The following is a 15,186-nucleotide window of genomic DNA, read 5'->3' as shown; positions in this document are numbered from 1 at the left end:
AGAGAAATTAGAGAAATGCGGATCACTTTGCCTGATGCCAGCATAGGTAAACTCCTGAATCAGTTGTTCAGGAATTGGTAGCAGGGCACATAGAAAATAAGGACTTTGCAGAGTTAGGATGTAATGACGAGATGGAAATAATATGTTAAAAAGTTTGTAGAGATACCCGAGAATTGTATTGAACAGAACTCAGAAAGGGAACAGTGGATGAGCTGATTTGGACTGTCAGAAGGCACACCCAAAGTCAAAGGGTCATCAAGAAGTATAGCACAGAAACAGGTCCATCTAGTTCATGCCAAAACTATTTAAACAGCCTACACCTTCTTTAAAGAAGATTAGAGTACATACTGTAGAACTGGGGTAATATACAGTACTGGCGTGGAGTCATGTCTGGCTCTGTCAGAAAACAAAGATGGTTCAGTGTTGTGGGGGAGTGTGACTTGAGTCGTGCTACAGAATTAAGATAGAACAAAAATAATTCAGCCAGTGTACAATGAATCTTTGAAATTCTCTACCGAAGAGTCAGTGAAATCCAGTTGCTGAGGATATTAACCATATAACAATTATAGCACGGAAACAGGCATATTAAGGAATTTTGGATATTAAGGAAATAAAGGATTTTAAAACAAATACTCATCAGGTGCAGCAGTATTTATAAACTTTTTTTTATTGCAAGTAACCGATTTTTAATCTGAACTAAAACAGACATGTAACTTCAGGGAAATAAGGGACATGAGGTTGTGCAGGAAAGTAACACTGAGGTAAGATATCAGCTATAATTTTAGTGGACAGAAAAGCGGCAACGCGGGCTGAATGGCCTTCTCCTGCTTCTATATTTCTGTCTGTTCTTATGTTCTTAGCAGAGCAAAGAGATTGTGCTATTGCTTGTGACGCTTTTATATATGGTGGCATATGGTGAACTGAGTGGAATCAGTTTGCCACTTTACAAGTAAGGATACAATCCCGCACTGTATGTCTTTCTATTGTTTAATAAGGCACCTTTGCTTATTTGATTCACCAACTATTTTCCGGTGTTTTGGAGAGAGAGGGAATGAGCCTGAGGAGAGAAGGAGGGAACTGGAGAAGGGAGGGGAGGGGGAAAGGACAGAGGAGGAGAGAAAAAGAGAGGACAGTAATTAAGAAAGGGGAAGCCAGAGCACAGGAATGAGAGAAAACAAGGCAAAAGGATCAATCGGGGGCAGGGGAAAGAAAGATACAGGGAGAGACACCATTGAGCACAACTACAAGCAATGCTGCCAGTGAAAAAGCAGGATCCATGATAAAGGACCAACACCATCCAGGCCATGCTCTCTTCTCACCACTGCCTTCAGGAAGGTGATGCAGGACCATTACATCCCACACTGTCGGGCTCAGGAACAGTCATTACCCTACAAACATCAGCCTCCTGAACCACTGTGAATAACTTCACTCACCTCAACTCCAAACTGATTCCACAATCTATGGACCCTACAACTCATTTTCGGCATTATTTACTTACAGTACCTTGTAAAAGTATTTTTACACCCCCACCCCAAACCTTTGTTCACATAAATGAGTATTACGACCAAGGATTTTGATCAATTTAACTGAGAATTTTTATTTGTGAATCACATACTCCTTTTTTTCCCCACAGTTGAGCCCAAAAACCAGGGAAAACTGTAAAGCATGAAAAATTAAAAATTCTAAATCTGAAATGTCAGCAGTTCAAAAGCATTCCCCCCATTCCCCCGCTTTTGCTCAGTACTTATTTGAGCCATCTTTCACAGCTAGAAGTCTTTTTGGAAAAGTCCCTATTAGTTTTGCACAATGTGATGGAACAAGATTTTTCCCATTCCTCCTTCCAGAATTACTCAAGCTGTGCCAGGTTAGTTGTGAAGCAGAAGTGGACAGCAGTCTGGAGGTCTTGCCAAAGATGTTCGATCGGGTTAAGGTCAGGGCTCTGACTGGGCCATTGAAAGCCATCAATTTTCTTCATTTAATGCCACTCGATGGTTGCTCTGGCAATGTCCTTTGGATCATTGTTCTACTGAAGGTCAAACTTCTTCCCCAGTTTAAGCTTTCTTGCAGAGACTAGTAGGGTTTTATCCAGGATCTCCCTGCATCTGACTGCATTCATCTTCTCATCAATCCTGACCAGATTTCTAGTGCCTGCTGTTGAAAGGCACCCCCAGAGCCGGATAATACCTCTGCCATTCGTTACAGCCAGGATGATGTTACCTGGCTGCTGTGAAGTATTAGATTTATACCACTCATACCCCTTAGTCAAGAAGCCAAAAAGTTCCACCTTAGTCTCATCTGATCACAAGACCTTCTTCCACATCTTTACAGTACCTTTTAAGTGATGCTTTGCAAAGTCTTTATGGGCAAAGATTTTTTTTGTGTGTCTGGGGGGGCTGAATACTTTCACAAAGCACTGTGTGTGTGTGTGTGTGTGCGCACACACACATATACACATACAGTATATATATATATAATTTATTTTTTTTATTTATTTGCATTTGCAAAGTTTGTCTTTGCACACTGGTTGTTTGTCATGGCTTATGTGTAGTTTGTTGTTGATTCTGCAGTATTTCTTTGTTCTACAGTGAATGCCTGCAGGAAAATGGATCTCAAGGTAGTACATGGTGACATATATATAATTAATTTACTTTGAACTTTGGGAGTTTCCAGAAGTGATTTGCTACCAACATACAATAATAGGATATTGAGGAATAGATATTGGCTAGACCAGGCAAGAATCCCCCTACTCTTATTCTAAATCCAATCATACATAACCTTTCTTGGATGCAGCAGCATAACATTGTGATAGGTGTATGAACAAAAGGGGAGGCGTGATTACCATAATAGGTAATTCAATGAGCCGTTTGCCTCTGAACTCGAACTGTTGTTTCTTCAGGGATCTTACCACAAAGCCAGCAGAGCATTCCCTTGTATTTATTTTACTCCAGCTTCTTCATGCCTTTTAAAAGACAAGTTATTTCTGACTTCAATTATTCAGGACCCTTGGGAAACCCCTTCAAAGGTATTTCTATAGCAGTAAAAGCACATTAGTCATCCTGAAAAGAATTGGGTGGCCCAGAAGCACAGCTACCAATGTATCAGAGACCTGGGTTCAAAACAGAGAGGAGTTTGCTTGTTCTCCTGTGATCTCGTAGGTTTCCTCCAGGTACTCTGGTTTCCTTCCATATCCTAAGGATGTGTAGAGTAGTAGATTAATTGGACAATATGAACTGCCTCCACCGTACAGATAAATAGTAGAATCTGGGGCAGTTGATGAGAATGTGGGGAGAATAAAGAAAAGGATTCGTGTAGAATTAGGATAAATGTTTGTGGCTGATGATCAGAGGGCACTCATTGGACCAAAGGGTTTGTTTTCATTCTGTAATGCCCAACTTTGGTGATTTTGAAAAAAAAAGCTGAAAAACCATTAATTAAATAAACCTTACTTCAACTCGTATGAGCAACTGGTGCATATCACAAGTCCTGGTTATGCTCTACTGACAATCTCTGAAGAGCATTGAAAATGGCTGTGGTCAGCCATCTTGTAAAGGCATTGCCTGGAAGAAGGCAATGGCAAGCCACTTCTGTAGAAATATTTGCCAAGAGCAATCATGGCCATGAGACCATGATTGTCTGTATTGTATGACATGGCACATCATGATGGTGATGACTTCGACCACCTTCCCTTTTACTTCCACTGTTTGGACCGATGAAAAATAAGTATATCCAGATCTGAAAGACTTCCCTCCGAAGGTCATGCTGTTGTTTACACAGATCACAGGCCTCTTCCTTGTATTTGCTGTCTGCATGGAGTAGTCTTTCCTCAAAATCTTCCTTCAATATCATACCACTGAGTGCATGGCTCCCATTCCTCTGGATGTGTTGATAATGAGCAATGGCGTGGGGTGGGAAGAGGTACATTTGAGGCATTATCACTAACACACAGATACAGGACTGAAGGATTTGTGAAATTCTATGCAATCCTCTGTCACATTGTGATTGTAAGAATTCTTATTAGTTTGAAAAATATCAATAAGTTGTTGATTCTGTTTGTAGAAAAAAATGTGGCAACAACCTCCTGAGCTATTCTTGAAGTGGGTGGACAGTGGTGTAAAACTTTACAGGCCCAGCATCAGTGATGTTTGTTCATTTCCTCCAGGTGCTCCGGTGACCTCCCATACTTTAAAGACAGATGACTTAGCAAAATGTGGGCATGCTATGTTGGCACTTGAAGCATGATGACACTTCCTCAGCACATTCTTGCACTGTACTGATCGTTGATGTAAATGACGCATTTCACTGTTTCAATGTACTGTATACGTGACAAATAAAGCTAACCCCTCTTTAATCTTTAACTCGGGCTTGCAAAATCTACAAACGAGAGAACTGCTTCTTAGAAAACTCACCTTTAGAATTACTTTGGTTGGCTTACGGATCTGTATTTCCCCGTTGATGGGTAATGGTATAGCTGTGGCAGAACATCTCATTATGGGACTTGACTTGAGGTTCAATTCAACTTCGGTAAATGTGTCCAGTATCTTAGGAATGTGATCTTCAAAGGGAAAACAAAAACCAGCCAAGTATCACTAAATATCTCTAAATAGACCACGATTTACTTATCAGGTAATGAAAATTCTACCAAGTGCACAAACTAATATTATGGAAGTCATCACTTTCATTGTTTCAAGCATTTCCAAAATCCTGGCCGCTCCAGGAACAAGATCAATTACTTTTTGGCATTTCTCCTTGTACTTGTTGTGGGAACATGGGATTAGCTGGCAAAACTGCCATTCAATCTTCCACTCAGCTCTCAGTGTTCAGAGAAGATGATAGGTGAGGTGGACCTTCTGACAGAATCACAGAGAGACTCAATGCTATACAATAGCATAAAGGTTAGCACAATGGTTTACAGTACAGGCAATCTGAGTTCAACAGCCGCCACTGCCTGTCAGGAGTTTGTACGTTTTCCCCTCATCCATGTGGCCCTCCTCTGAGCATTCCGGTTTCCAACCACAGTCCAAAGACATGCTGGTTGACAGGTTAATGGGTCATTGTAAGTTGTCACATGACTAGGCTAGGATTAAATTGGGGGATTGCTGGGTGGCACAGCTCGAAGGGCCAGAAGGGCTTGTTCCGTGCTGTATCTCAATAAATAAATAAACATATAAACAAATTTAGCAGCTTGCTAATGAATTTCACAAAGGTACGGATGATGCCGGAAGCCTGAAATAAAAACAGGGAGTGCAGGAAAAAATTCATCAGGTCAGGCAGCATCCTTAGAAAAGAGAACCAGTTACCGTTTCCGATCTGGCATCAATGCTGCTGCTTGACCTGATGAGTATTTCCAGAACACCATTCCAAAGGCAGTTAGAGCAAACAGTGACACTCTGGGGACCACGTCATACAGGCTCCACCTAATGGACACAGGTCAATCTGATAACTGACTTCTCTTTCTAGATTTAAAAATTGTAAGATTTGAATCTTGCCAAACTGCAGTTGAGCTGGGATTCTGGCACACACTTCACTGAATTGTTAGTCTAGAACTGTTTCAACCAAACCTAAAGCCAGGCCAGCAATGGAAATTTTCAGAAGGACTTCCAGCCCATTAACAAAATTTTATTTCAATACTATTGAGTAAACCATGGAATAGTGAACACCAATGGGGGATGGGTCAATGACTTTTACATTTTGGTTGTTTGTCAGTCTTTGTTTATGTGTAGTTTTTCATTGATTCTTTTGTATTTCTTGACTCTACTTTGAATGCCTGCAAGGAAATGAATCTCAAGGCTGTATAGGATGACATATATATACTTTGATAATAAATCTACTTAGAACTTTGAATCAAGGTTATTTAAATCTTGCACACACACATATATGTATGTTGCATGCTTGGTGATAATCTCAAATTGAAGTAAAAAGAAAATAATTTTTTAAAGAGGTAGTGCTCTCTGGAACAAACAACCACCTTTTCAAAGAAATTACATACAGGTGCGCATTCCAAGAAAAGCACATGCAAGCACTCAAGCACGCATGCACGCACAGACACACCTTTATAACACATTTACATGTGTATCACACACTATGTCTGATACCTGATTTCTCACAGTTTAGGCCATGCCATCCGGCTGTGCATTTACACCCATGGAATCGATCACATTCTGCTCCATTCTGACACTGACATCTCAGCCTGCATTCAGGTCCATAGGTGTTTGGGCTACAAACTGAGAATATACATACTTTAATTAGGTCAAACCAAAAAAAAATCTTAAATCACAACCTCTTTGCCATTAAAGATAAGTCACATTCATTTAGTACAGCTACAAATGTATAAATGGAAATGCTTTAGAATAATAATTCAGCATGGACTAGATGGGCCGAAGGATGGTTCCTGAGCTGCAGCATTCTACGACTCAATGACTTCATGGTCTAAACTATAGGTCCCTTTGGCAGATTGTTCTGCAGTGATCCAGCACCAACACTCAGTGTATTAGTTGTTTCTATAACTACACACTGCACCTGGGAATTCAGAAGTGACCAGGAATCACACCTGGCCCTCTGTTACGCTTCTGGGATCCACAGCTGAAGTGCTAAATGCACTTCCTACCCAATGTTCGTCCAGGGAACCTTCTTTCTTGAAACAGACAGCCTCACTTTCAAGGATTTCTGCATATTCATGTTCTCACTGTTATTTTCCTTCCTTTCTCTCTCTCTCTCACACATTGGTGCAGAAGAGTTTGTTACCGATTCTCGAGTTGGAGAACTCAAAAGTGATGCAATTGACTCTGTCGTCGCAAATCAGCGAGTTGTTTTGTTAAGCCTCCCCTCTCACTGCGAATTGTCAGGTGAACAATTAGCTTCTGTTGTACTGCAGGTCATGGTCTCTCTTGGGGGCTTTGCTATTGCTTGCTTGGTGGGTGGAGGGTGCTGATGCTTTTTTTGCAGAAGTAAGTGGGGGGGAGGCTTGTGCTTTGCTGCTGCTTGTATATGTGGGTGGGGAGAAGTTTTCATGGATTCACGGAGGTCTGTGAAGAACAAGAATTTCGGGTTGTATATTGCATACATTTCTCTTTAGTAAATGGAAATATTGAAACTATTTAAAATTTTTAAAATATGCACAATTTGCTTTCTTTTGCACGTTGGTTGTTTGTCAGTCTTTATGTATAATTTTCATAAATAATATTTTAAAATATATTTTTATTGAAGGAATGACACAATACGGAATACATAATGGATTACATTTTCCTCCATTTTGCTTTTATATCTTACCCCTAAACAAACCTCCCCTCACCCTCCCTCCTCGAACATCCCATGGCAGCTAATGTATTTACAATACAACAATTCACAAATGCAAGTACGGACATTTCACAGCCATACCCCCACACCACTTCAAGATGAAGGCCCACGCACATCCACAACATGTCAGATGATCCAGAATATACTCATATTACAATTCATCAGCCACCCTGTGAGGTAAACCATACGGGTGTTAACAGACAGGCAACTTCCCAAGTACAATCAGATGCCCTGAACTAGTAGGTAATTCCTTAAGACTCCCAAAATATGACAACAAAGGTCCCCATTTCAAATAGAACTTTTTCACAGACCCCCTCAAAGTGAATTTAATCTTTTCTAATTTCAGAAAAAACATTACGTCCTCTAACCAAGCAGCAGCAGATGGGGGAGCGGCAGATTTCCAGACCAGCAAGATTTTCATAAACAATATTGTATTTTTTTTATTTTCCTGCAAATGCCTGCAAGAAAATGGATCTCAGGGTACTACGTGGTGACATGTACGTGCTTCAATAATATATTTATTTTGACTTTAAATTTGTACAATTAATAATTCCTTCTTGCAGTAAACAGCTGAATTAAATAAGCAACATCTAAAATAATGGAGGAGCTCAGCAAGTCAGCCAGCATTTATGGAGGGGAATTAGCAGTCAGTGTTTCAGGCCGAGACTCGTCATTAGGACTGAATTCAATATCCTTTTGCAGGGTTTGACTTGAAACTTGATCAAAGCATTTCCCTACACAGATGCAGCTTGATCTACTGAGTTCCTGCAGCAGATTTCTCATTGCTCTAACATCTGCAGTGTTGTGTCTCTCAGTTGAATTCAAATCTGGGATATCTTCCAGACTCCTGCACAATGCAAGGAACAGAAATGCCGGAGGAAAGCAGCGGGCAGGTTGAGACTCTTTGTCTAGACTCGAAAAGTGCAGTTGTCATTACAAAAATGAAGTTTTTCTTTTCTGTTCTGTTTGAATTTGTGCCAGGGGGAATTGCTGTACAAACACTACCTTGAACATTTCCATTCTAGTGGCCAGTGAACATTGGTGCTTAGGTACATTAAGGGAAATCCTATCATTGTTGCATGATTAATGCTTTCAAGTTCACTGATTTGTTTGATATGCAGGTTAAGACCTCCTTGCTCTATCTTCTCAGGAAGGCTTGTATATAAATAGCATCTCTTATAAACGCCTCAGGACATCACTAAGCTCTTCACAGCCAATTGCTGGTCACTATTGTAATGGATTCCGGTTAACTGGGCCATCAGTTAATTGGACCAACTGTTTATTTGGGACAACTCTTAAAGTTGACTCTACTATGTTTATAGGATTTACTGAGTACACCCGCAAGAAAATGAATCTCAGGGTTGTATATGGTGACATATATGTACTTTGATAATAAATTGACTTTGAACTTTAAAGACCAAAAACTAAATTGAGAAACTAACCAAGATTTCCTTTGTTAATTTGGGACACAAAGCTGCTTAAATAGGGCAGGAGAATGTTGTTGAATAGTTTCTAACTAGCAATACACACAAAATACTGGAGGAACTCAGCAGGCCAAGCAGCATTAATGGAAAATAGTACTGTTGGTGTTTCGAGACCCTCCATGTGCGCCACTTGGATTTCCAACATCTGCAGATTTAAAAAATGCAAACACGAGGAAATCTGCAGATGCTGGAAATTCAAGCAACACACACAAAATTCTGGTGGAATGCAGCAGGCCAGGCAGCATCTATAGGAAGAAGTACAGTCGACGTTTTGGGCCGAGACCCTTTGTCAGGACTAACTGAAAGAAAAGATAGTAAGAGATATGAAAGTGGGAGGGGGAGGGGGAAATCAGAAATGATAGGAGAAGACAGGAGGGGGAGGGATAAAGCTAAGAGTTGGAAAGTTGATTGGCAAAAGGGATACAGAGCTGGAGAAGATAAAGGATCATGGGATGGGAGGCCTAGGGAGAAAGAAAGGGGGAGAGGAGCACCAGTGGGGGATGGAGAACAGGCAAGGAGTGATTGTGAGAGGGGCAGAGAGAAGAAACAAAAGGAGAGAGAAAAAGTGGGGGGGGGGGGAAAGTATAATAAATAAATAAATAATAAGGGATAAGGTAAGTGGTAAGGTAGGTAGTGTTGTAGAAACGGGTAGGCTGCAGAAGGACTTAGACAGATTGGGAGAATGGGCAAGAAAGTAGCAAATGAAATACAAATGTTGGAAAATGCATGGTCATACACTTTGGTAGTAGAAATAAATGTGCAGGCCAGGTAAGAAGGGGAGGAGGGGCATTAACTGCAGATTTTCTCTTGTTTGTAGTTTCTAACTAGCGTCAGTCACATGTATTTGCATGGCTGTTGTACACTACACTGTGCTCAGAGTGATCAGATTTTAAATAGTGTCCGTTTGTGTTCAAAAAGCAGTGATTTTACTTGGAGAGAAATAAACAGGAAGACAACTCAGAACCGTTTTGCTCACTGTTGTTTCAAGCTTTCAGGCTTGGAGATGGTGGAAGTAGCCAGGAGTGAAAATGAAACAAATTCACTATTTCAGTAAGTTAGGAGTTATGAAGGTATCGACAATCATTTTGAATGTACAATGAAAATGAAGATTTGGAGGATGCAGTTATCTAAAGCATTGTAAGAAGGTGGTCCATTATCTGCACTAGGTGCGTGCACTGATTTTGTCCATTTACAGTCAATCAAAAGAACACGGCAGATGAAGTCCTCTGTCGCTAACTATTTGAAACTAATACAGTTTTAAAGTACTGTAGAGATATTGGTGGTGCTCTAATATCTCCTGTATTTCATGTAAATACACAAATTGTTACTTAGCTATGGTATTTTGTCTTTTTTATACCTTTGAGCTATTTCCATGAAAATGGCTAATTGGGGCAGCCGTTTAATTGGGCCAAGTGTGCTGGTCCTGACGTGTTCCAATACCAGAATCCACAGTATAAGGAAATGCATGGACCAATATGCCCATACCTATCTCCCACAAACAAGAATGTGATAATAACCAGCATTTAAACAAATGCCCTGCAACTATCTGGAAGAGTTCCTCTTGCCAAGACAAACTTTATCACTTCATCATTTCCTGTCGGAGTCACTTTATATACAGACACTCATGCACCAAGAATTATCTTATATACATACAATCAAGCTATGTATATAAGCTAATCTTATAAGACCATGAGACATAAGAGCAGAATTAGTCCATTGAGTCCGCCTGCCATTCAATCATGGCTGATCCTTTTTTCCCCACTCCTTAACCCCATTTCCCGGCCTTCTCCCCGTAACCTTTGATGCCATGTCCAATCAGGAACCTATCAATCTCTGCCTTAAGTACACCCAAAAACTTGGCCTCCAACGCTGCACGTGGTAACAAATTTCACAAGTTCCCCTTCGCCTGGCTAAAGAAATTTCTCTGCCTCTGTTTTAAGTAGACACCCCTGTATTCTGAGGCTGTGCCCTCTTGTCCTAGACTACCCACAACGGGAAACATGGGTGCATTATAAAGGCTCGGCATCACAGCCTTGCTCTTGTACTCTAGACCTCTTGAAATGAATGCTAACATGGCATTTGGCTTCCTCACCACCGACTGAACCTGCCAGTTAACCTTTAGAGCGTGCCGCACAAGGACTCCAAGATTTTTGGATTTTCTCCCCATTTAGAAAATAGTCTGCACATTTATTTCCACTACCAAAGTGCATGATCATGCATTTTCCAACATTGTATTTCATTTGCCATTTTCTTGCCCATTCTCCCAATCTGTCTAAGTCCTTCTGCAGCCTACCTGTTTCTGCAACACCACCTACCCCTCTACCAATCTTCGTATCATCTGCAAACTTGGCAACAAAGCCATCTATTCCATCATCTAAATCACTGATATACAGCATAAAAAGCAGTCTCAACACCATCCTCTGTGGAACACCACTAGTCACTGGCAGCAAACCAGACAAGGATCCTTTTATTACCACTCACTGCCTCCTACCAATCAGCCAATACTCTCACCATGTTAGTAACTTTCCTGTAATACCATGGGCTCTTAACTTGATGAGCAGCCTCATGTGTGGTGCCTGGTCAAAGGCCTTCTGAGAGTCCAAATATACAACATCTACTACATCCCCTTTATCTATCCTACTTGTAACCTCCTCAAAGAATTCCGACAGGTTAATCAGGCAAGATTTTCCCTTAAGGAAACCATGCTGACTTTGTCCTATCTTGTCCTGTGTCACCAAGTACTCCATCACCTCATCTTTAACAATTGACTCCAACATCTTCCCAACCACTGAGGTCGGGCTAACTGGTCTATATAATTTCCTTTCTGCTGCCTTCCTCCTTGTGTCCATTATTATCAATCACCAATCACAGCCACCACTTACACTTGCCCACCCTGCACCAGAATACATGGATCCCGGTTCAGCCTCTTCAGTCACCCAATAGACAACCCCTTTGGAGAACATCATCTCAGCTTGAGAGATCGCACTATCAACCTTATGTATATATGGCCGCACTGAAACAATTCCTTGTTCATTATGTTTTATTAGTTTGCTTTTATATTTGTGTTTGTGTTTTTCTTTTGTATTTTTAAACGAATTTTAATGCTCACTGTGTTGCATCAGATCCAGAGTAACAATCATTTTGTTCTCCTTTACACTCGTGTGCAGACAATGACAATAAACAGTCTTGAATACTGATTGAGGGATGAATATTGGTCAGAACACCAGTGATGACTCTTAAAAATCGTGATGGGATCTTTAATATCCACCTGAGAGAACAGATGTAGCCCCAGTTTAGTTTCTCATTTGAAAAACTAATTGAAATTCTTGGCATTTAACATTCACTGAGGCTGAGAAAACAGGTTTTCAAACTAACTCACCAGACGGCTTTGGAGAAGTTACACAAATAAGGTGCCAACACTTGATAGCTAACTTTATGCAAAAAGCTGGCTTGAATACCAGGCAGCATTTTGCTCTTTTCCTGGTATGATATGTTACTATTATTCTTATCAAACCCCTAATGAATGAAAGTTTGCCTTTCACTAAACTCTCCTCTGCAGGCATGGCTCCTTTCCAGGGGATTTGGGCAAATCTACCTTGCTGATTCATTTTGCATCTATGCAGATAAGAATATTAGCATTTGTACCACAGTCAGATATTAGATCAGAAGTTCCACACTCTATGCAAGGACAAAACTCTACTTTGAGTAGGAACTTACTTGGCCTTTGTTCGTGTGCCCTGCAGAACAGGTAGACCCACAGCTCAAAGGGAAAAAGTAGTCTGGTCAGCCAGTGAATGCTTCATCTGCCTTTGGCACAAACCAGGGAGTGGGGAGAGGCGGATCTCTTGAAGCTTATCAAATATTGATGTTTTCAATAGTGGGGGAGCCTAGAATCAGAGGGCACAGCCTCAGAATATAGGATGCCTCTTTAGAATAGAGATGAAGTGAATTTTCTTGAGCCAGAGGAAGGTGAATCTGAGGAATTTATTTCTGCAGATGGCTGTGAAGGCCAAGTCATTGGGCATATTTAAAGTGGAGTTTGATAGGTTCTTAATTAGTAAGGGCAACAAGAGTTACGGGGTGGGGGGGAAGCAGGAAATTGGGCTTGAGAGGGAAAATAGAACAGTCATGATCAAATGGTGGAGAAGGCTCAATAGGCCGATTGGTCTAATTCTGCTCCTATGTCTAAACAACAAGGCAGGCTGAAGCATCCCTAACCTCCTTCCCTCATCACGGCCCCTCCATTTTCAGCCACTCTGTCCCCTTTCACTCTCCTCCTGATCTACCAAATTCCTCCTTCACTCACCCTCCTACTGGCACCCTGATCCCCCCCTTTCACCCACTCCATTTGTCCATGAGCCAAGGTCCTTTCACTAGGCCACCCTCCCCCCTGCTGTGCCCATCTGCCCACCCCACTCCCCTTAGTTGGTTTCATTCCCCACCTTTCTTTCCCATCAGATTTCATTATTCGCAGCCCTTTGTTGCCTCCGTCTAGCACACCCCAGCCTCTGTCGCTCTTTCCACTCTTCTCTCCTTCATCTATCTTTCTTCTTCACATGCCTCAGCCAACTCTTCGATCACTCTGCCCCCTCACCACCTATACTAGCCATCTTCCCTCTAGCTTTTAGTCCAGATGAAGGATGTCAGCATAAAATATCATAGAAACATAGAAATTTACAGCACATTACAGATCCTTCAGCCCACAATGTTGTGCCATCTATGTAACCTACTCTAGAAACTGTCTAGAATTTCCCTAGCACATGTCCCTCCATTTTTCTAAGCTCCATATACCTATCTATGAATCTCTTAAAAGACCCTGTTGTATCAGCTTCTCCCACCTTTGCTGGCAGTGCATTCCATGCACCCACCACTCTCTGTGCGAAAAACTTACCTCTGACATCCCCCTCTAACTCCCTCCAAGCACCTTAAAACTATGCCCCTCATGTTAGCCATTTCAACCCTGGGAAAAAGCCTCTGGTTATCCACACGATCAGTGCCCCTCATCATCTTATACACCTCTATCAGGCCACCGCTCATCCTCTGTTACTCCAAGGAGAAAAGGCCAAGTTCACTCAACCTATTCTCACAAGGCATTCTCTCCAATTAGGCAACATCCTTGAAAATCTCCTCTGCGTTCTCTCTATAGTATCCACATTCTTCCTGTAGTGAGGTGACCAGAACTGAACACTATACTCCAAGTGGGGTTTAACTGAGGTCCTATATGGCTGTAACATTACCTCATGACTCTTGAACTCAGTCCCATGTTTGATGAATGCCCACATACCATATGCCTTCTTAACAACACTGTCAACCTGTGCAGCAGCTTTGAGTGTCCTATGGACACAGACCCCAAGATCTCGCTGATCCTCCACACTACCAAGAGTCTTACTATTCATATTATATTCTGTCTTAAAATTTGACCTACCAAGATGAACCACTTCAGACTTATCTGGGTTGAAGTCCGTCTGCCACTTCTCAGCCCAGTTCTGCATCCTATGGATGTCGTGCTGTAACCTTCGACAACCCTCCAGACTCTCCACAACGCCCACAACTGCCTATTACTCTTCACAGATATTGCCTGATCCACTGAGCTCCTCCAGATGTCTGTTTTCCGATCCAGAGTCCAGCCGCAGCTGTTTCCCGTGTTTCACCTTCCACTTGTTGGAGCCAATGTCTAATCCAATTTACTACCCCATCCTGAATGCCGAGCAACTCAACCTTTCTGACCAGCCTCCCATGTGGGACCTTGTCAAATGCATCACTAAAGTCCGTGTGGACAACATCCACTGCTTTGCCTCCATCCACCTTCCCGGTACCTTCCTTGAAAAACTTGGTTTTTCAAAAAAAAAGGTTGGTTAGACTTGACCTAACATGCTCAAAGCCATGCTGACAATCCTTAATCAGTCCATGTCTACCCAAATACTTATATATCCGGCTCCTAAGAATGCCTTCCAATAACTTTCTCATAACTGATCTCAGACTCAACAGCTTATAATTTCCTGGTTTATATTTAGAGCCTTTTTTAAACAGTGGAATGGCATTAGCTATCCTCCAATCTTCCAGTACCTCCCCTGTGGCTAAGTATATTTTAAATATCTCTGCTAGGGTCCTGGCAATTTCTGCACTTGCCTCCTGTAGGTACCGAGAGAACACCATGTCAGATCCTGGGGATTTATCCACCCTGATTTACCTCAGGGTAGCAAACACCTCCTTCTCCGTAATCTGTATAGAGTCCATGAAGGGGATGTCACTTTGCCTCACTTTCCCTCACTGAGGGTCGGCACAACATTGTGGGCTGAAGGGCCTGTAATCTGCTGTACTATTCTATGTCCTATAGACTCTGTATTGGTCTGCTGAGTAATACAAATGCAAAAAATTCATTTAAGATCCCCCTCATCTGTTTTGGCTC

General features: G+C 41.6%; 1 protein-coding gene across 3 annotated transcripts in view; it reads right to left on the bottom strand.

Annotated features, from left to right (window-relative positions):
• The window catches only part of tie1 (tyrosine kinase with immunoglobulin-like and EGF-like domains 1), a 104,613-nt gene that overhangs the window by 43,228 nt on the left and 46,199 nt on the right, over nt 1-15,186 (bottom strand). For all 3 annotated transcript variants that reach the window (XM_073062776.1, XM_073062777.1, XM_073062778.1), the window contains exons 7-8: nt 6,093-6,221; nt 4,407-4,552 (exon numbers count right to left, since the gene is read on the bottom strand). In XM_073062776.1, coding sequence (XP_072918877.1) covers nt 4,407-4,552; nt 6,093-6,221 — 275 coding nt within the window. The remainder of the gene's footprint in view (nt 1-4,406; nt 4,553-6,092; nt 6,222-15,186) is intronic.

The sequence above is a fragment of the Hemitrygon akajei genome, chromosome 12 (assembly GCF_048418815.1).
Source record: "Hemitrygon akajei chromosome 12, sHemAka1.3, whole genome shotgun sequence".
Classification (NCBI taxonomy): Eukaryota; Metazoa; Chordata; class Chondrichthyes; order Myliobatiformes; family Dasyatidae; genus Hemitrygon; species Hemitrygon akajei.
The sequence above is the reverse complement of the archived record's forward strand: the minus strand, read 5'-3'. Positions and strand labels throughout refer to the sequence as shown.